Source organism: Oryza brachyantha, chromosome 2 (genome assembly GCF_000231095.2).
Source record: "Oryza brachyantha chromosome 2, ObraRS2, whole genome shotgun sequence".
In the NCBI taxonomy this organism is placed as follows: Eukaryota; Viridiplantae; Streptophyta; class Magnoliopsida; order Poales; family Poaceae; genus Oryza; species Oryza brachyantha.
The window spans coordinates 2,420,484-2,443,495 of NC_023164.2; the positions used below are offsets into that span (position 1 = coordinate 2,420,484).

The 23,012-nt window shown below is 41.1% G+C and overlaps 1 protein-coding gene and 1 long non-coding RNA gene across 3 annotated transcripts; both read left to right on the top strand.

Annotated features, from left to right (window-relative positions):
* The first annotated feature begins 2,572 nt into the window (after positions 1-2,572).
* On the top strand, positions 2,573-4,269 carry LOC121053625 (protein capicua homolog). Its single transcript, XM_040521311.1, has one exon. It carries the CDS (start codon positions 2,610-2,612, stop codon positions 3,882-3,884), a length of 1,275 nt encoding a protein of 424 aa, XP_040377245.1. The 5' UTR covers positions 2,573-2,609; the 3' UTR covers positions 3,885-4,269.
* A 6,549-nt stretch (positions 4,270-10,818) lies between these two features.
* On the top strand, positions 10,819-13,341 carry LOC102722084. 2 transcript variants are annotated; one of them, XR_001549736.2, is made up of 4 exons: positions 10,819-11,040; positions 11,170-11,253; positions 11,338-11,405; positions 12,942-13,341. It is a non-coding gene; the product is annotated as an uncharacterized LOC102722084 (long non-coding RNA). The 2 variants fall into 2 exon arrangements; XR_423118.3 differs by having other exon boundaries at positions 11,338-13,341.
* The last annotated feature ends 9,671 nt before the right edge of the window (positions 13,342-23,012 follow it).

Consider the following 23,012-nt stretch of genomic DNA (forward strand, 5'->3'; position numbering starts at 1 on the left):
CCTCCCTCCTCTTCATTTGGTGATTTTTACACTTCCACCCCTCCTTCCACACACAGTTTCGATGATAGCCAATTCTGATGTGGGAATTCCGTTTGTATCTTTACATGGTTGAGCAGATACTCCATATGAAGTTCAAAAAGACAAGATTATTGTGCTTCTTAGCAATGGGAATATATAATGTGAACGGTAGGCGAGAACAAAATATGAATAGGTTTAAATAAGAACCGATGAATGCAATAAATATTGTTCACTCCGTTCGTAAATATTTATTGTTTAGGATAAGATTTAATCAAATTTTAAAAATTTCGACCATATGATCATAAATATTTATCGTTTATAACAATATTTGATCAAGTTTCTTAAATTTCTATCATTGATATTACTTAAATAATTAGTTTATATACATAACAAACGATTATGTTTATTCTACTCGAAAAACTACTGACATAATATCATAAATTTTTTATAGTTTATAAATTTATTTTAAATAAAATTCGTTGTCATAATATAAAATATTTGACCAAATCTTATCGTAAGTGATAAATATTTTTGACCAGTACTATGAAAATCAGCTGAAATATTTATACAACATTTAAATCACGTAAATGCAAATCTTCAAAGTGATGCAGTACTATTAATGCTGTAATTCTTCAGAACTTTCAAGGGGTGAAGTGCAAAAGAGGCTGCACGGCAATCCACGAGGGGGGGGGGGGCGGCAGCGCCTCGCGGCCCGCGCCTGTCGGTGTTAACTTCGGCCGCCACGTGGTGCGGCCGCCGGCGATCATCACCAACAGCTGGCTGTCACGTGGTGTCACCCGCACGGCCGCTCCCCGCCGTCCGATCGTCGCCGACGGCCCGGATGCGGCCGTCTCCCACGCGGCAGCGGATAAGACGGCCGGAGCCGCCGCTGCTGGTGGTGGTGGTGGTGGGCCGTCACGTGCCTCGAGTCTCGGCGTGGTCAACGTGGGGGATCGCACAACCCGGATCAAATAAATTCTTATAACGCCAAGCCAAGATAAGAGAGCCGTTAACTAATAACCACCCCCACACCCCCAGTAAAAAAAATTAATTACCGCGCTAACCAAAAAGGTACTTCCTTCAGCGTATTTTTGAAATTTTTGCATTTAACATTTGATTGTTAGTCTTATTTTAAAAAAATATGATTAATATTTTTATTACATTATTATTAGATAATAAAATATAAATTATATCTAACGTGTTATTATCTTAAAAAATATTAAATAAGACAAACGATCCAACATTAGACATAAGAATCAACCAATACAGTTAAGCTTGAGGGTACTAATACCTCCACCCTCTAATAACTTAATTTTTCGATCTCTATATAAAACGTAACAATTCGTCTTATTTAAAAATTTTGTAAAAAAAACTTTAAAAAATAGGCATATATAAAGTACTATTCATATTTTATCATCTACTAATAACAATAAAAATATTAATCGTAAAAGTTTTTTAAATAATACGAATAGTCAAAATATTATAATAAAAAATAAAAAATAAACTTATTTGACAACGGTGGTGGTAGTACTTTAGTAGCTGTAAAAAGATAGACGGGTAAAATGCACATCTTCATCGGCGTCGCGAAGTACACGAGTGTACGTACAAAAAGGTGGCTTTCACCATCAGCCGGTCGCAGTCACGCACACGTTGCCGGGCGGCCGGCCGGCACGAATGATACGGCTCGCTGTACTTCGCGACGCCGATGCAGATGCCGCACCGTCCGTCCATCACGGCGTCGCCGTCGCCGTCCGGCCAAATCTGGCATCCTCTCACGGACGTCGCCGGTCCATGTCGGCACTGTTTTGGCTGGGCATCCATCATGGCCAAAGATCGTGGGGTCGGTCTCCGGTGACAGATTTTCCACCCGGCTAACCCACTCCATCCTGACCGGTTAAATGCATCAACCTAAAGCTAAGCCCAGTTTTTAACCACTGTTCAATCCGGTAAGAGTAGACACGACAACAGACTATAAGTTAAATATATTTTACGAAGATAGTACTAAGAGAGAAGAGAAGAACGGTGAGCTATAAATTTATAGTCAGCTACGACACAAACTGCGGGTGATAATATTGGTATGACAGGTGAGACATGATAGTATATATTTTGTAGGTAGATATTATATGAATTGACTATAAAATTAATTATAGATGAATTGGCCAGCGGTTAGCTGAAAACCGAGCTGGTTTGATTTGTCGCGGCGTGAGCGTGATTATGATGGTGACGATGACACGAGTAGTAGCAGTAGTGTGCAACTGTTAATTTTAATTGCCTGCAAATGTAAAGCACAGAGGCCAATTTTTTTTACTCCGCCACCTACCCTCTGTCAAAAAAATTAACCACGGATTAATTCCCGTCCCGTTTCAGCGTGCAATCCACAACGGGAGGGGGTGACGTGGCGAGGCGGGATTCGCAGGGCCGGGGAGGTGGGGCCCACCTGTCAGGAGATCTTTTTTTTTTACCGTGCGGGCTTATATATACGGGTGGCCTGGTTTAACCCTGGCTTGGCTCGTGTCTTTTTCGTCGTCGAATCCCTCTGCTTCGCTAGCGCCAAGTGCAGCACCATCGTTTGATGTGCCTCGCCGCCGGCCATGGCATCCGCCGTCGCGAGCACCATGCCGTCGCCGCCGGCCGCCGTGTCGTTCGGGTGGCTGGGCCCGCCGCGCGTGTCGTTCGGGCGCGACGGGGTGGCGGCGGGGCCGGAGCCCGTGGGGCTGTTGCCGTCGCCGTCGGCGGCGATCGGTGTGGAGCCAGCTGTCTCGAAGGAGTTTATTGACTTTGAGTTCAGCCTTGGGGGGTCGGCGACCATGCTGCCGGCGGACGAGCTGTTCGCGGACGGGAAGTTGCTGCCGCTCCGGCCGCATCCGGTGGCGCCGGAGACGGCGGGGTGGGAGCGGGAGCGGGAGCTGGAGGGGGAGGGTGTGGCGGCGGGGTCCAAGCCGATGCCGGAGCTCGTGAAGACGGTGCGGCCTGCGGTGGCGGCCGAGGCGTTCGACCCGTACGTGTTCTCTCCCAAGGCGCCGACGTGCTCGAGCAGATGGAGGGAGCTGCTCCGGCTCAAGAAGGTCCAAACGCCGCAGAAATCGGCGGCGGGGTCGACGTCTCCATCGCCGTCGCCCGCGGCTGCTACGGCGGCGACGCCGTCGAGAGCGTCGAACTCTTCGGCGGCCAGGTCGCTGAAGCTGCTACTTCTCCAGCGGAACGGCGGCCGCGCGTCTGGCGCCGCGGCGTCGGACCTCTCCGTGGCGCCGCTCCTCCGCGACAGCTCCGACTCCGAGGCGTCACTATCCCTAGCGTCGTCCCGCTTCTCGCTCTCGTCGTCGTCCTCCTCCTCCGGCCACGAGCACGACGACTTCCCCCGCCACTCCCTCGACTCCGTCGACCCCACCCCACGGCCCCGCATCCGCCTCGTCCGCTCTCAAGCACAGCCGCGCACGCCCACCACCGCGGCCGCCGCCGCCGCCGCCGCCGCCATTGCTGCCGCCAAGTCTCGGGCGGCGGCCCAAAGCCCCGCCCGGCGCCGCCCCTCGCCACCGCCTCCGCCGCAGGTGGTCTCCGTCGACTCCCCACGCATGAACTCCTCGGGCAAGATCGTGTTCCAGGGCCTGGAACGCAGCTCCAGCTCGCCGGCGGGGAGCGCCCACTCGAGCCTCCGGTCGCGGTCACGCGTCATGGACAGGTCCTACTCCGCCGGCGTCCGCGCCACGCCCGTCGTGCTCAACGTGCCCGTCTGCTCGCGGCCGGTGTTCGGGTTCTTCAAGGACAAGAAGGACGCGCCGGCAAAGGACTCGTCGGCATCGCGGCCCCGATCATCCCTCGGCCGGAAGACGACCCCCCACGCCGCCACCGCCGGCGGCGCGTCCTGAGATCTTTGGTGCTACCGCCACCACCAACTGACCTCGTTTTGACTAAGCTAGCTACCACCATTAGCGTGTGACCTCAATTAGCTAAGTAGTCGTAGCATTTCCTTTCCAAAGAAAAGGAACCACAAAAAAAATTCAGAGAAATTTAGTTTGGAGTTTGGAGTTATGAGAAGAAACTTGAAGAGAAAAACCAATTCGAGAGGTTGATGTTTTGTGAAGCTACCTAGCAATCTCCAGCTGATCTGATCAGTTATTTTTTCCCAAATCAGTTGTAAATTCACTCTACTAGCTAATACCTCTGCTGCCATTTGCATTCCGTTTCTGCTATTGTAAGCAAACCACATTTGATCTGATCTGAGCTCGAATGAAGAGAAAACAGAAAACTATTTTGCACACGGCTGCCTGTGTCCTTGCAGTAAGATTACTCCCAGGGGTTAAACTGAATCATGGTGTCATGTGCGTTTGACAAAAGATTAATCCTTTATCACGGACAACAATGGTAGCAGCAGCATCACTAACTTTTTAAACTTTTTGGGAGAGGAGAGTCGAGCTTTTCATCCGGCCTCGTCGATGCAGATTGACGGAGATGCCGGTTTGAACAGTGGCCACTGGACAGCCAGATCGGTGGCGCCAGCTCCTCCTCCATGTGTGCCGGTGATCGGGCACAGTGCTGCGCCATGTGCTGCCATCTGAATCCTCGTGCTAAAAAAAAATGGCCACAATAACTTATTACTCCTGTTGCAGTAAAAAAAATAAAAATGGGCCTGTGAGAGATGAAACTGACGGGAGTCCCTGCTCGTTTCCTCTTAGTTTTATAACATGATTATCAAGATTATAAATTATGTAATCGAGCTAGACTTATAAGAATGAAACTCCTCTCACCTCATAAAACCCCCTCATTTAATGACTCTGACAAGTCAGCAATTTTACTGATGTGACATCTTTTTAATGTGCATGACATTCCACTGCAACATGTATTGAGATTGGTCTTGTAAAGCCAAACTTTAAATTTTCTAACGAGTTAATTTTGAGATGTTTCTCACCATAGTTAATTTTGTAGCCTTAATTTTTAAATGGTTAATAGTATGCATATAAAATTGTATTTATAAATTATTTTTATTTTGTGAATATGGATTTTATCTTTTTAATGAAAAAACCTAAAGAATCACCCCCCCCCCCCCCCCCCCCCCCTGTGAGCACAAGGTGCTGATGTTCTCCTGTTGCTGCAACAGCGAAACTTTAGTGAAAAAAAGGGGGGCCTTTTTTTGGAGAAGAGCGGTGGATGCCATTGCTGGCTTGCTGCAGCTGCCGCGGAGGAGGCGCTGCCAAAGTTGGGGAACCCATGTGGTGGACTGGGTGATGCGGTTGAGCAGCCGAGCAGGAGTAATTTTCTGTTTCTCTTCTCTTTGGCTTTTGCAGTTGCAGAGCACCTTCAATTTGTTTTTAGGGCATGTCTGTTCTCTACCTACCAATTTGAGTGGACTGTTAAAGGGATGATTTGTTTGTTTTTTATGAAAAAACCAAACGACATATTTGCAAATAAAAAATTAATTTATGAATAAAAATTATATATATGTATTCTTAGCGATCTTAAAGTTAAGGCTGAAAACAAACTTCGGTTAAAACCTTTAAATCAACTCTAAATTTTATGGTTGGAAATTTAAATTTTGGCTTATAAATATAAGCATAAGCGAAAAGATAGGGGTGAAAATCTAGGTAAATTTTGTAATTATTGTTAATTTAGGGTTTAAGATAGACTGTAGATTTGAATTTGATTTATTATCCACATGGAGCCATATTAACATAGTGAAGGAAGTAATATAATCATGCCAAATTGGTTAGGGGTATTTGGTTTCAAATCAAAGCATCATATTTGCTATTTAATTTACCAAAAATATGGGCAGTCATAAGAGGTGATCGTTTGACCCTTTCATCTAAAAAGCCAAAGACATTTGCAAACGAAAAATAATTTATAAATAAACCTTTTATATATTAGCCATCTAAAAATCAAGGATGAAATAAACCGAGATAAAAAATCTTAAAAGTAACTCATGCCACGTTCGGCGTGGGGGAGTGAGGGGTTAGTTATCTGATATGAAAAAACATAATAATAAATTAATATATAATTAATTAATCATTAATTATTAAAAAATATCAATAGATTAATATGGTTTTCTAAAGCAACTTTTCTATAGAAAAGTTTTTAAAAAAATGCACCGCCTTGTAGTTCGAGAAAAATATGTGTGAAAAACGAGGGAGTCCAGATGAGCAGTGGGTGCAGCCGAATGCAGCCTCAGCAATTTTTGAACATTCAAATTTTCGACTTATAATCATCGTCGAAAAAGAAAAGATGGGTGAAAATTTGACATCGACCGGTTCTTATTTTTCAGATTATCTTTGGCTACAGTGGTTGCAAGTACAGCGGCACCACGGGGCTTTGCTTGGTTGTTTTTGTTTCAACTTTTTGACTGGTGGCAGCCTTTCACCAAAGGCTCGTTCTTTGTCCAAGAGTGTTAGGCCTCTTAGCTACAATGCAAATACCCTCAAAAGGGTCCACTAAATTTCTGGATATTGTAGCTTTTTGAGAAATCCTCGCTCATTAATGTTGCGCCCTCACCCTCGAATGTCTTTGACCTTGCCATCCTCTGACGAAGAACTCGTCTCCCTCGTCCCCTGTTAGACGCGAGGTGCTCCGCAGGTTACGGTTCATAGGTCAGGTGAGGCTGATTTTCCTACGTGGTAGGCTAAGGATACGTGACGTCATTGCACCATAAGAGGCCTTACGTGGCCTCCGACTTGACACGACCTTTTTTCTCCTAGCCGACGCTATTCCATTGTTAGCAACAGCAGTAGGATGTATTTTCATCATTTTTCACTGCCCTTGAGTTCAAAAAAAAATTCAATTTTCACTGACCTCGAGTTCAATTTTTTTTCTCAATTTTCACTGCCCTTGAGTTAAAAAAAAATAAATCAATTTTCACTGCTCTCGAGCAGCACTGAATATTTGACCGCAGTCAAAAAAAAAAAGAGACAAGATCAGCAGGAGTAGCAGGGGAGAGAGAGGGGATGGGGAGACATGATGTGATGTGATGGGCAGCGCAGGATTCCGATCTGACGGCCAGGATCCTCCCGCGAGAGGCGGGAGTGAATTCCTGCCGTCTCCCGGGAGGCACCGCTTCCTGCGCCTCTGCCGCAAAACACTCCCCGCGTTTCGTCTTTTTGGCGCCAAATAACGGCTGGTTTTTGTCCATGACACGCACTAATTTCGCGCCTAATTCGGCTTTCGAGGGAGAGCTAGTAGTGGGCCCAATCTTGGTTGCTTATTGGGCCGGCCCATTATAAAAAATGTTGGAATTACCCATAGGCCCAATAATAGTAACATGATTAGTACACTGCAAGGTTAATTAACGCACATAAACCAAATTAGCCGCCACACTAAACACTGTTTGCAGCGTGGACACGGGGAGTGATTAGGGTTTCATGGCACTAACACGCTAATAATAAAATGATAGGGAATTAATCCGAGCGCATTTTCATGGGCTGGACGGCGACGGCGAGGTGGGCGGCGGCAGGAGGAGCGGCAGGCCGGGGAAGCCCCAGCCGCCGGCCATCCCCGGCACCGGCAGCGTCGGGAACTGCACCGGGATCGGCGGCAGCTGGAACCCACCGGGCATCCCCAGCTGGGGCTCTGTCACCGCCGGCGGCGGCGGCGGCGAGCCGACGGTCGCCGTAGCGGGCGCCGGCTTGACGTCGACCGGCGCGGCGTGGGTCGCCGCGACGGCGCAGGACAGGAGCAGCAACGCCGCTACCGCGCCAATTCGCGCCATTGGTTGCACAATATATAGGAGTATTAATTTTGGTGCTCCGATTAATCTGATGATGCATGCAGTAGCATGAACAATTGAACGCGTGAACTATATATATAGTAGGAAATGTATGAATTACGATTGCTTAATTTGGGCTTTGGCAGGAGACCTGTGAATCGATCGATCGATGGTTCGACTGGACCCATGAGTCATGACTCATGAGTACGTGCTTTTTTTCTCTCTCTCTTTAGGTGAGTGAATGCATGGATGCAGTAATTATTCTGGGCATTCTCGTGGTTATGTTGTTGGCATGATCTCTGTTGGTTGTTGTTCGTTTGAGGAATCGTGAGATGCATTTATTCCCTCTTAATTAATTTATTTCACTTAAATATACTCATGATCTACCTAAAGAGCATTTACGATGCAATGATTATGATGATATCTATAAAATTAAATGAATTGCCAACTTTAATATGATATGCCAAGTTAACGAAGAAAGAGAAGGAAAACATGGTTTCTACTCAACACGTAAAATATGATGAGACGAAAGGGCATATAGCCTAGTGGTTATATAAGGCCTTACTAGCACCTGAGGTCCTGGGTTCGATCTCTCATTGGAGCGAATTTTTCAGGCTTTGTGCTTTCAGGACTCAGTGGGAGACGACGTGCCCGTCAACAACGAGGCGCGCGTGCGTTCTTGTACTGTATTCTCATAAAAAGCAAAATATGATGAGTGATAAAAATACTATTAAATTTAAATATAAAATAGTGGTGTTTATATTGTATGAGTAATGTCTAGTACTAGTTTTTTTGACGTGAAAGGTGTAGAAATTATAGCGAGTATGTTGCACTAGAACTGCTCTAACCCATTATTTCACTCCATTTTCCGACGAAAACAGAGCTGCCTGTCGAAGTTTGATGCTCAACATTAAAATGTGCATGTCATTGTTTGACTTTTTAAGAAAAAAACTAAATGATATATTTACAAATGAAAATAATTTATACATAAATTATTTATATATATGTATTTTGTAGTGATTTAAAAATAAAGACTGAGAAATAAACCATGATGAAAAAATACTCTAAATAATTCTAAATTTAAGGTAAAAATTCAAAATCTAACTTATAATAAAAAAACAAAAATGAAACAAATAAGGCCCGTGGACTGTCCAAATTTGGGTCGGGCTATAGCTGCCGTGCTTTACATGGAGACCACTTTGGCAGGCCGGGCCAGCCAAGATGAGTAGTAGTACAAATTTATCAAATTTGGACAATACCATTGTCCTTGGTCTCAGCCAGGACGGAGCTACCCTACAACCGTCGGGCACAGCCGACCCGATAACGAAATCCATAATTATATTATTTAGCAGCTAAGAGCAAGTTTAATAGTATAGCTAACTGCTAATTCTAATTCATATATAGTTAACCTAATAGCTAACTCATACAATAGTTACCAACTCATATGTCATACCCATATTTTGTTTTGGTGTCCATATGCAGCTGGCTACAAATTAATAACACACATCTCTTCTCTTCCCCTCTTATCTCTTTAAAATATGCTTATAGCCTGCTATTATACTTGCTCTAAGATGATACTAAAAATTACGTAAGATTAGTGTATTCGGATCCCGGTGACCCCGATGAACTAATTTTCTAGCTCCGCTCCTCTTAGGTCAAAAAACACAGTACTGATCCATTCTTTCAAAACTATAACAACATCCAACATTCAAAACTTTTTTGAAAACATTGGTCACAGGAAATCTATCATTTCTCTTTAAAATTTATCTTAAAATATAACATCTTTTACTACTAGAGTTTTCCATATCCTCCCTCTCATATCCTCACAACCAATCACAAACTCATCATTTAATTTCGCCAAAATTTTCTAATACCCGTGTCTAGCTCTGGAACTTGTATTGGGGAGGAAGTAACAACAACATTTTCATCGATCTGTCCCGTTCAAAGGCCTTGTTCAGGTTGTAAAAAAATGTTGCAAAAACATCACATCAAACATTTAAACATATATTTAAAATATTAAACGTAGTCTAATTATAAAATAAATTTCAGATTCCGCTTGGAAACCACGAGACGAATCTTTTGAGCCTAATTAATCCATCATTAGCACATGTTGGTTACTGTAGCACTTATGACTAATCACGTCCTAATTAGGCTCAAAAGATTCGTCTCACGATTTTTTCTATAACTGTATAATTAGTTTTAGTATCCATATATATTTAATACTTTATTTAGATATCCAAAAATTCGATACGACATTTTTAGGAAAAGTTTTTGAAAACTGTGGCCAAAGTTTCAAAGTGTCCTCAATCTGTCCTGTTCTTCGTCGTCGCTTGGCTAGCTCCTATTGGTGGCTCCAGATCTCGTGATCGGAATTAATCAATTCACAGACCTGCGTGGTGTAGAGCGCTGACCGGTCACCTGCCCCGTTCTCTTTATTTTATTAATAAAATCCTGTACCTGTCGTGTAATAGCTACAGAGAATAAATTAAGCAGCTAGCAGTCGCTTTATTTTTTTTTCTGTCATGATATCGTTGATTTTTATATTTATTTAATCATTTGTTTTTTAAAAAATTATATAATTATTAATTATGTTTTATAATTTAATTTATTATAGGAACTTTAAGTATGATTATAACTTTGCATATTTGAATAATAATTTAAAATAAAACGAACGGTCAAACATATATCCAAAAGTCAATTGCGTCATATAAAAAACATGGAGGGAGCAATACACAGTGTTATTCTGTCCGTTCTAAAATATAAATATTTTAAATTTATTAAAAGTATAAGTATTCACATTATTACTTTTGCTTATATTCTTAAGACAGATGTAGAATTAATGCTAGATGCTCCAGCTGGAGTCCAGCACGATCTTAGCATCGGATCGCGCTTGAAATTTAGTGATAAGGTCTGTCATACACATTAAATAGAATGTCACATCAGCAAAATTGCTAACTTGGCAGGATCACTAAATGAGTAGTTTTATGAGATGATAGAGGAGTTTCATTCCTATAAAACTTATTTAACTCGGTTATCTAATTTACAATGTTGACTCTATCACGAAACTATACATTGAGAATGGCTAGCTACTGCCCTCCTCCGGGTCAACGTGTCTAACCTGCAAGACATATAGCTAGCGAGCTGTATGTCCTAGCTTGCGATATATTACTAGCTGCCTACCAGCTGCAAATGGCGCTCCGGTGGGTGGTCGGCCGCCGGCCGGCTCGCCGGCGGCGGCTTGGGGCGATGATGTGTGTCATGCACAGGGGGCACGAGCTACGTACGCACGGTCAGCAGCAGCTAGCTAGCTAGAACATGAAGAACAACTTAATTAGGTATGTTCATGTGTAGTAAGCTCTATATGACCAGGATAAGCAGGAGATAAGTTTTGGTATGGCATATTATTGATCTTGTCTTTAATGTTTGTGTTTGATTTGGTTAACTGTATATGTTTATTCTCTCAGGTAGTAAAGTAAGCTGGAGGTGCAGATAAGCCGGCATATATGCATCAAGAACACCAGGCTGCCATAGGAGTATGTTTATCTCAGGTTAATTCGCAAGCAAAAGGTGTACTTAATCGGTGGAGATGCATGATTATTAGAGCCAATTAAACTGAATGGTCCAATTGGCAGTTGCTGTTTCAGGTAGTACCCCTGGCTTCTGTAGATCTCGCTTCAGGCTCAGCATCATGGTTTAATTGGTGAGGGGTTAATTAGTTCTCATAAGCGCTCCTCTCTCTCTCTCTCTCTTCGCTGCTTTTGTTTTTTTTTAAAAAAAAATTCTGGGATGGTTGATTTGCTTGATCTCCTTGGAGCTGAGAGTTGTGTGTTGGTGTTGTTTCTTTGATTTTTTTCCAGTTCTAATCTGGAGTATGGTTTCAAATTTCGGTTCCTCCGGGGGGCATGAAAGAATTTCATCCGAAAATTTCAAAATGTTTGAATTGTTTTCTAAATATCTGTGAATTTAGCGGAATTTATTCAAATTTGATCCAAAACTTATTAAGAACTCCAAATCATTTTGGACCAAACTATTCTGAAATTCCCAAAAAAATCCCGATATTTTGGATTCGTCGGCGCACACACTTTTTTTTTACAGCTTCTGAAACTGCTAACACTGATCCAGACTCCATTGCTGACTCCTCCCATAAAGCCCATTCTATAGAGAGCTAGCCTGTTATAAAAGAAAGCCCATATTTGAGCCCACGTAAATATGTTCACACATGGGCTATTAATGGGCCGGATGCTAGTAAACCCAATGGATCTAAATGGGCCTGCAGTACCGTGCAAGAAACAGTACTTCCCCGTTCTAAAATGGATGCTATTTGACCGATTTTGGTTTTAGGGTTTAATTTCGGATAAATTAATAGTTACTAACTAAAGTCATCTCTATGACCTTCTTTATTTATTTATTTATCAATTTTGTGATGTGACGTGCAATAATTGTGCATTCCTGTAATTAGTCTAGTTTTTTTATATATTTTTAAGTCCTACAATAATCACTTAAAAAGGTCATTAATATTGGGACGGAGTGCAATTTTACGACGACGACAGTAAAAAGCAAATTACCGTTTTGATGCGTAAAAAAACCCATGATTTGTCGGCGGTAAATAAATGTAATTTCCATGTGGTTTCGATTTTCGAGCTTTCCCCTTCTCTATTAATGGACGCGAGGCGAGAGAGCAGCTGTCTGTGCACGAAACCCTAGCCCCCCAGATCGACCAACCTGCAGCCGCCGGCCGCCGCCGCACCGAAGCAGAGCTAGCTGGTAGGCGCCATGGAAGGAGGCGGCAACGGCGACCACGACGCGCGTCTGGCCGAGCTGCTGGAGCTCGGCGGCGGCGGCGGCGGCGCGATCGCCTTCTTCGGCAGTCGCACCGTGCGCGGCGCCGCCTTCTTCATCGTCCTCTGGGCGGCCTCCTGGATTATCCTCGGGGCGGCTCCGGACCCCTCCGTCGGTGTCGGCCTCCTGCTGCTCGGCTACATATATGGTTTTTTTTTTTCCTGAAGGGGATGAAATTGGTGATACATTAGGTTGGTACGGGGTCATCTAGCTAGCCCCTATTCGACTGAGATAGCAAAGTTGTCTGAAGTGCATATACACATCCTAATGTATATGCATGCTCGGGTGTATGTGCATTCTAGGTATATGAACACGATCCGATGTATACGCTTATCCTAGTACATACGTTTGTCCTAATGTTCGCATATTGAAGTAGGTCGTGATTGTTTTCGAACAGTTGTTGTTGCATATGCCTCAGAGGCATGTTGGAACAATATGCCTCAGGAGCATGTTGAGATACGGAGACCATGCAAGTGTCTTTATACCAGAAGAACAAGACCATTCGAGGTGGAAGTCAACTAATTAAGGGCAAGATGAAGCTTGTCGGCCATGGTTTCTAAGAATATTCCTATAAGATGTATGGGGAGCAGCACTCGAGTGTCGGTGACAACTCGAGGTGGTCCTAAGAGGCCAAGCACATTAACCTAATGTTCTCTATTAGTAACCACTCTAGGGTACTCCGGTAAATATACAAGGGGACTCCGGGTCTATAAAAGTATATACCCCTACTTTGTAAAACACATGTAAATAAGTGAATATACAGTAAGTTATTTGAGCATTTTCTACGTTTAAGTTCACCTTGAATGTGCGAATTTATATTTGCTACCTTCGCATGTGTTCATGACTTTAAGTCGCAACACATTACAAATATGTTTTTTATTTCTCAAGAGGATGAAATTGGTGATATATTACAAATATGTTTTCATTTCTTAAAGAGTTGTCTACTCATTTATTGCATGTCATTCAAATAGTTATTGTTTTTCTAAAAGAATTGATGACATAAACCAATATGTGGTATATGCAATTCAAATTTGATAAAATACAAATGCAAATTCATATATACACGTTGAAACAAAATGAGATATATCTCCTGCGCCATCCACGCCTCGTCTCCCGCAGCGGCCGAAGCTCCCGCTGGCTGCCGCCCTCCTGCGCCGGCCGCCACCGTCCCCGCGCCCGCCGGCGCGCTTTGAAGGAGGGAAGTTAGGAAGAAGCTAGAGGAGAAGAAGGAAGAAAAGGAGAGAGAGAAAATTAAAAAAACGGATATTTGAGACCCACCAGACACCACGTCAGTAAATCTGTTAAAAAATAGATCAATACTGTCGAGTGGCCTTTTTTAGCGGATTCTATGAGTTTAGGGTACACATTTCTGATATTACGGTTAACGGACGAAAAACAAACTTGCCATTAAATAAGGGACCTTTGGTGGATTTTTTTCTCACGAAAGAGCATGTTGACGTTTGCAAGCCTGCCAAACAAAGGCTTAGCTTACAGGCTGCGATTACAGAATGTAAGCCCAGAGACCAGCCAGAGTCCATACGTGCAGCTAAATTGCTGTTATAAATCAAGCCGTCATTTTAATTCATCCCTTTCACTCAGAGAAAAAAAAAGGAGTAAAATTGCACAGTGGACCAGGTATATTTGCCTAGTATTTTCTATTGTGGACCACCTCGAGTTTAATGTTTTCACTTAAAGACAACTTTTTACATAACCATACATCTGAATAGTGAATAACCACATTCCAGAATTTAATTTGACATGTTAATCACAGCTATGTTTGCTTTTTGCAACAACCATTTGAGTACAAATAATGACGACTTGCTTAGTAAGCCAAAGTATTATTTTTTCACTCCCAAATTGCTGGTGTATGTATATTCTAGAGCCAACCAGATGCATAGTAAGAGAATGTAATGAAAAATAATGATTTCAGAACCAATTAGATGTTTAGAGCGGGAATTAAATTACTTTAAAAATTGATCGTTGAAGTGATTAAAATATAATTTTTGATATCTTTTAGTCCATACTTAAATAAACTAGAAATGTTTATATTTTAAAACAGACATAGTATTTATTAGTGTTTAAAATTGTTATAGTAAATACTTGAAATAGGAACAAGCTACGTCCATTGCTCCTCCTAATAACTCTCGATTCTCACATTTTTCGCACGTACGCATCACGAATGGTAAAACAGTATGTTTTTGTGAATTCTTTTTTTATAGAAAAGTTACTTTAAAAATTCAAATTAATCTATTTTCTATTTTTATAGTTAATAATTAATTAATTATGTATTAATCTTTTAGTGTATTTTTCTTGCTGAATACCTTATCTTCAAACGAACACAGCCCTAGTAGTATTGGTTCGTAATTTTTTAGGGTCCCATGCATGTTTCCATCAAGGACACACTTGCAGTGGAATGCAATGTTAATCCATAGAGCGACTTGTGCGACAATAATAAACGAGTTGGAAAAAGCGCAGATCGTGTTCGCACTTTTCCACTGCAGGATAACGCCGAGCGGATCGGAGCGGTACGTACAAGTCCAGACGCGACCGCGTGGGCTTGGACTTCGCCGGAATTAAGTCCGCCGTCCAAGGAGGCGGTGGTCGGCACGGCAGTGCCTGCGCGTCGACAGCGACGGCGGCGGCTCCGACACACAAAGCTCGCTCGCCGGTCGCCTTGACTCCGGCCGCCGGACGCCCGAGGAAGGATCACAGCGACCGATCGATGCTTTACGACTCGGTCTGCAACCTCCTCTCTGCATATGCGAGCTGCGTGCCGGCAGCGCCAGGCGGCGTGCGTACGGCTTCCTTCCGCCTTTCCGGCGCCGGCGACGACGAGTAGGGTAGGTTGCATGCATGTCGCAATGCTAATTAGGCCTTGTTTAGTTTCCAAAAATTTCCCGTTCACCTGTCACGTCTCACGTAGAATCTTCGGACATATGTATAGAGTATTAAATATAGTTTAAAAAGTAATCAGTGGTATAATTTAGAAAAAATTGTAGACAAACCTCTTGAGCGTAGCTAGTCCATGATTAGTCATAACTACTATAATAACTTACATGTGCTAATGATATATTAATTAGGCTAAAAAATCATCTTTTAGTTTCCTGACATCCTAGTAAATAGTTTTTTATTAGTCGTCGAAATAGACTTTTGACGTACAGGTTATTTTTTACTTATACATCGCAATTACCACCAAGAGTGCAGTTGCTGCCTCGATCTCCACGTCAGTCCAGCTGGGATCGACTGCAACTGGTGTTGACCTCGCTCGATCGCCTATATATAAAACTGTTCCTAACCTATCTAATCAAATCGGCAGCCTAGCCAGCTCACTTCACTCCAGGCAGCACTAGGTAAAATTCGATTAGTCACTAATTATCTATCTCATTAACTGTAAATCTTAATTACGTACTTGTGTGTTGCGTACAGGATCGATACGATCGATGCAGCAGCGTGCAGGCGCGGACGATGCGGCGGCCGGGAGGAGGCAAGACGACGGCGGCGGCGGCCGGCGGAGGCGGCGGCGCCCTTCCGGCGTGCTCCTGATGCTGTGCGCAGCCGGCGGGATCATCCTCCTCGGCTCCGGCGCCGCCACGCCGGCGACGGACTCTCGCCTGCTTGTCTTCGTGGGGTGCTGCTACCACGCCATTTGGCTGCTGGGCTGCGTGCTCTTCTTCGCATTCCTGGGGTAGCTCACTGCAAGAACCGGGATGAACTCAAAATCTTTCCTTCGAAACGCGTGAATTTTGAAAGAATTTAGTTTTGGAAAAATTCTCACAAAATTCTGCCGGTTTTGGAGGACATTTCGCACGCACTCGACATATATATGCTGCTAATTACTCCTATTTTTCCATGTTTGGTTTGTGCTGGTTTTTTTTTTCTTTTTTTGGGTGCGTAGTGCATGTTTCCGATTTTAGCTTGGGAAACAGAAGTTGTAGTCAGGTTACCTGAATTTATCTTGGAAACCTGAATTAATATTGGCACCACTCCTGTAATTCTGTGATGATGGCATTGGCACTGATCGTCATCTATCACTAGTATAGTTGAATAGTCTTCGCCATGTGTTTGTTACCATCGTTAATTATTTGTTCTTAAGGATATATAGTTATATATCATCATCATAAATACTCCCTCCGGTTGTAAAATGTTTAACGTTAATTAGTTTAAAATTAAACTAATCAACGTCAAACAAGTACTTTTATATATATATATATATATATATATACACGCGCTGTCAACGTATCAAATCTATGGCATTTCTCCTCGAAAAATGTGGAGTGTTTGGGCAAGCAGCACACGTGGCATTTGGGCCGGGCCCGCACCGACCCATGTGTGAGAGAAACAACAGCGGGCCAATTTTTAGGCCCGGCCCATTAATAAGTCAGGTCGGTTCGGCCCATAAATCCTTGCAATACTGGCATATCTCACCGGCCCATTAAGAATGTGATTGTACGTAGCACGTCTGGTCCACTATCGGCCCATTAAGCTCGTTATCCCGTTGGTGTTGACTTCCACCTGTGCGTGTGATCGTTTATATGGACAATCAAATTTGCAACTGTGTCATTATGATTTTGTAAAGTTAGAGATATGTCACTGGTATCTTTAGGGCTCACATGAGTCAATGACACGTGGGTCAGAATGACATATCTATGATTTTACAAATTTATAATGGCATCCTTATAATTTTTCCTAAATTTTTATCGCTGGTTCAAATCGTTATGCCAAAAAAATTATTAGAAAATTAGAAGATTGTCATTGACATCCCCGTAAAATAGAAAAAAATCAGTGATAAATTTGTAAAAACCTCAAATTTTCAAGAGAAACGATCGTCGGAGAAAATGTTTGTTCATATCATTACATTAGTTGCCTATCCTGTAATTTCACAGCTGATGTGTGCTTAATAATATAATTACTTGTATAATGAACTTTATTAGACCCGTTTTGTTTTAATAAACAAACAACAGCGCAATGGGAACTGATAAATAAACTTCACCAAACTGCTCAAGTAACAAGTTTTCAAAAAATATTTCAGAAAGAAAATCGTTTTTTTTTTCAGTTTCGAGAAGACTTTCGATCGGTAGCGACGACAAAACACCGGTCAGACGCACAATCCCCGAGGTGTCTCCTCCCTCTCTCTCTCATCTGATCTCAAGTCCTGAAAAATCTGAAACTGGCCGTGAAGAAAGGCTGGCATGGTAGCATGGGTACGTCCTGTCACCCTGAAATCTTTGTATGCATGCAAAGCGATGGGTCATTTTGGTTTTATTAAGGAAAAAAGATAAATTATATATTTATAAAAAAAATAATACGAGGAATAAAACTTTTTATTCATAACTATTTAGAAGCTAAACTGAAAAATAAATAACAATAAAAACTCAAAATTAACTTTAAATTTAAAATTTAAATATTACTAGGTTACAACCATAATAAACACCTAGGAGTACTGGAGAAAAGACAATGGCAGTGGCAATGGCCACACTGCAAGCTGATCGATCGATGTGTGTTCGCTGCAACGTTGCTGCGTGGCGCTGCAAGGCATTGTCCCATCAACTCACGTTTTGCATTGATGCAGGTGCGACCACATGTACTACTACTACAGCCGCATGCTCACGTGTGCCTTCACTTCCTGCTCGTCGATCTGCACACACGATTCATGCAGCAGTCGCACACGTGTGCATGCACGCAGATTTGCATTATCCTCAACAAGACTATTCTACTGCTATCTTTTAGCCACGCATGTTGAACTGAGATGTCATCGTATGTTTCATGAATTTTATATATATTAAATATGATATTATATTAGTAAAATTATTGACTTGTAAGGGTTATTAAATGAGAAAGTTTCATAAGATGAGAATCCTCTGGCTCGGTTACCTATTGGCCTATAGCCAACAATTTATTGGTGGCACTTTTAGCAATATAATGTGGTTTACGTTTTAAGAAAAAACATCAAACGACATATTTATAAAATAAAAATAATTTCTAAATATATATTCATACAGTGATAATGATTTAAAAGTCAAGACTTAAAAAATAAAGTATAATAAAAAACTTTAAAAATCAAATTCAGTCTTAACGTTCAAAAGAATACAATGGCTAAATAGAAAAAAAAACAAGATCTAACATAAATACCAAATATGTCACTTGAAATAAAGAAAGATTTTTCTTTTCGAAAAGTGGCCTTACCCTATGAATACTCATAGTCGTAAGAGTATATATTTAAAATACATGAGTGATATTTTAGCGCTAGCAGGAATTTAATCCACAAAAATCAGTAAGAAGTGTCATTCGGTATTGTTAAAGGAAAATCACAATAACTTTGGAAGTGCAAGGGTGATGTTTCATGTATACATTTGATCATTCATCTTTTTAAAAAAATTATGCAAACATTTGAAAATATAAGTTATAACTAAAAGACATTAGTATAAAATCCAATTATAACAAAATAAATGAATTACATAAGTTTTTAAATAAGAAAATAGTTAAATAAGTTAAAAAAACCAGCGACATAATCTATTAAAATACGAAAAGAGCATCATATTTTTTCGTCTAAAGGAGCCTCGAGTAATTTGTTTGACAGTGTATTATGGCCGCCTGCTGAGCCTGGAAGCTGTACTCTGTACTGCATGACCAAACGAATTTTATCCGTAGCAGAAGTACAGTGAAGTCATTTCAAATGTACCTATGGTATGCATAATCAGATCGATCCTACTGTAGGGCCGTATCTAGAACAGACTGACAGGTGATCAATACCATCTCACCAGAAGTTTGCCAGCTTGTTTCTCTTGCACTATTGCCCTCCTGAAAATACATCATCTCAGGGCATTCAACTTAATTACTAATCCAGTACGGCCTACTCTGCAGAATAACCCCCATTTCCCTTTTATGCTTGCTTATTGGATTGTTGAGATAGTAACATACATTTGCTCCGTGTTTTGAAGAAAAAAACTGTTTTTTTCTTAAAACAGTTCTTTTTGCGTTGATCTGTTTGGAACAGAGGAAAACACAACACATAAGTGAAATAAAGGAAAATAGAACCTAGGAATCCAGGTATAAAATAGAGAGTAAAAATATATAAAAAGCATATGTACTTAGGTGTTTGGTACTTTGGTATATAGAAATTATAGAAAAAGTAACGGTTGCACTAACACCAATTAATTGCGGAAGCGGTTCCTCTGATATTAAGTCAAAGAACGGTATCATTGATATATAGATCCTCACCGTTCATAAGCATATATGTCAGTGGTACGAGTCCCTCTGACCTAAAGTCAAAGGATCTGTATTTGCAGGGTGTGATTGGTCGTTGCAAGCTTCTTCAGCAGCAACAGGAGGTCCCCGTTTGTAATTGTATGAAAAGATAACTTCGGACAAATTTTAAATGCTATAATTTGTTACACTTTTTGCGGAGGGAGTAGTGGGGATGGACAAAAAGCTCAAAAGTTCATGGCTCGTATTAACGTCGGCTCACATCGACTCGAAATTGAAGTCTTAATGAGTCAAGACAAACTAACGTTTAGCTCGTGAGGTTAATGGACCAACTTTTGATATGCTTGTTTAGCTCAATAGAAAAAAGATCATTATATTTTTACCAATTTAGAACTTATTAATTAGTTCTTAGTCACGTCCAAACAGTTATATTTACTGAGTTATTATATATTTTACAGAGATTAATTAAATAGAAATAGATTGTTAACAAGCCTGCTTACTAGTCAAGCCAAGCTAGCACATTAAGGATGTGTTTAGTTTTAGGGATGAGATGGGTTGGGACAACCCATCCTGACCCTGTTTGGTTGATTGATGTGTGGGATGGGTTGTACCCAGAAGAGAAATATTTCTCCCAGATCCAGGACCAATCCATCCCACCAAAACGGTGGAACGGATCCGTCCCAGGACGACCACGGCGCACAGAGGAGTGTCAATTTTATTTATTAAATCTATTTAAAATATATTACTTGTATTGATATACATTCAATTACTTTAGGTTATTCATATATTAATCCTAGTATTTAATACTTTATTTTGGATATGAGAGGTAACTTTTATCTCATCTCATTTCTTTAACCAAACAAAAAAATAGGTCCAACCCATCCCATCTCATCCCTTCCACCAAACAAAAAACAAGGTCTAACACATCCATCCAACCAAACAGAAAAATAAAACCAACCCTTCCTATAATCCAGGGATGGAGCCAACCCAACCCATCTCGTCCACGAACCAAACGCATTCTAAGATAACGGGACAAAAGTAACCGAGCCTTAATGAACTGAGCTGCTTTAGGGGTTGTTTAGATGGGGCTAAATTTTTTAGCCCCATATCACATCGGATATTTGGACACTAATTTGAAGTATTAAACATAGACTAATAAAAAAACTAATTTCATAAATGAGAGCTAATCCGCGAGACGAATTTTTTTAGCCTAATTAATCCATAATTAGCAAATATTTACCGTAGCATCACATAGGCTAATCAAGGATTAATTAGGCTCATTAAATTCGTCTCGCAAATTAGCCCAAGATTATGGATTGATTTTATTAATAGACTACGTTTACTATTTTTAATAATTATCCAAACATCCGAGCTAACTAGGACTAAACAAACAAACACCCCCTTATTATCCACCGTAGGGAGTAGTAATTCGGGGCAATAATTTGTACAATATTTTGGATCCTCTACAAGGCATATCTTGTCTAGTATTGGGTTTTCCAACTATTTCAAATAATCTAGGGGTGACCGTTTGGCCGTTCTAGGAAAAGACCAAACAATATATTTATAAATAAAAAATAATTTATGATAAAAAATTATATACGTATTCTTAGTGATCTAAAAACATTTGCCAAAAGATAAATTAGGATGAAAGAAAACTCATAATCAACTCTAAATTTTAGGTTAAAAACTTAAATTTTGGAGGATATAATCATAAGCAAAAGCCAAAGATGCGGACCTCTCGAGGAGAAATTCCATCCCATTCTTTAAAAAGTATCCCTCCTGCTGGAAAGAGAAACTTCGTATCCCAACATCTAATCTTAAGAGAAGAGAGCAAGAACAATACAAGATTAGACAGTTATAAAATATTAATAAAATATATATGAATGATGTAATATAAATCTTTTGTTACTCTGCGGGTCCTCTAAATAAGGCTTGCCGCAGCGAGTCAATATATTAGAAATATAAAAATTAACGGTTGCCGATAGATCTGAAGCTTTGAGAAAAATGTAAAAAATCTAAACCAAAAAATGTTGAAATTTAAAGTAATATTGGTTAAATTTAAACAATAATCCCATAATTTAAAAACTGAATTTTTCGGCCGACCCATTTCCCTAAATTTTTTCGGGTTGTACAGGGGGACAAATTTCTGAAATTTCCAAAAAAATCCAGAGAAATTTGAAACCAAAAAACTGACCACCATGTGCGGTGTCAAAGCAGACAGACATGCAAAGAGCACGTACACGGTACACTCCATGGTCATATGCAGAGGTGGTAGCACTGCAGCATGCATAAGTAGGACACCACAACAAAAAGGCAAAGCTAGGCAACAACTGGTCGAGAGCTACGTACGTACTACGCCAATGCGAACAACTCCGTGACCACCGTCCCTCGGAATAATTAACCTTTTATCGCTGAATCTATATATTATATATCATAGACAAATCCATATATATATCGTACACAACGAGTGCTGAATATATTAAATATCATAAAAGTGACAATGCCCCCTCCCCTCGACCCCCTCTCCAAAGCCTTTGACAAATATAGATCGGAGTAGAGTATAGTAGAGCATCACTGCAAGCGTGTTTGACCATTGTTCTCTTGTGATATACGTGTTCTTTTCAAAAAAAGAAATCTGAATATTTTTATAAAATATTTCTATGTAAAAGTTTATTATCTCATAAATTTTTAATTTTATAATAATTAATTTTATATTTATATCATTAAATAGATTCTTCCTCCATCGCAAAATAAGTGTGTATTTTTCACAGTTTATGTTTATTATTTATACTTATTAGATAATAAAATATGAATAATATTGTATGAGTAACTATTTTTTATTTTTTATATTTTTTAAAAAAGACAGACTGATAAAATATTAAACACGAAAATCAATAAATATAATTATATTTAAACATAGGAGTATTATAGAAGTAAAAAAATCCTTTATGCTCGTCTGCGTCCGTCGATAGAGTTTGAATACAGCCGATATCCTCCATAGATGATCCATGTTGAGCTGAGGTGACATCTCCATACCTCCCCCCCCCCCCCCCCCCCCCCCACTCCCCCCCTCGTCGCATTCAATGCTTCTCGTCGCCGTCGTCGTCGTCTCCTCTCTCTCTCTCTCTCGTCGGCACAGAGCAAGAAGAGAGAGAAGAGCAGCAGCAGTCAGCCAGCCATGGCCAGAGGACAGGAGAGAGAGAGAGAGGGTGAGGTGACTGGTGAGGTGACAACCTTTTTGCGTATAGTAATGTGGAAAGAATCG

Coding starts and splice junctions, on each gene's coding strand:
- LOC121053625 (XM_040521311.1), top strand. CDS start 2,610: ATGGCATCCGCCGTCGCGAGCACCATGCCGTCGCCGCCGGCCGCCGTG.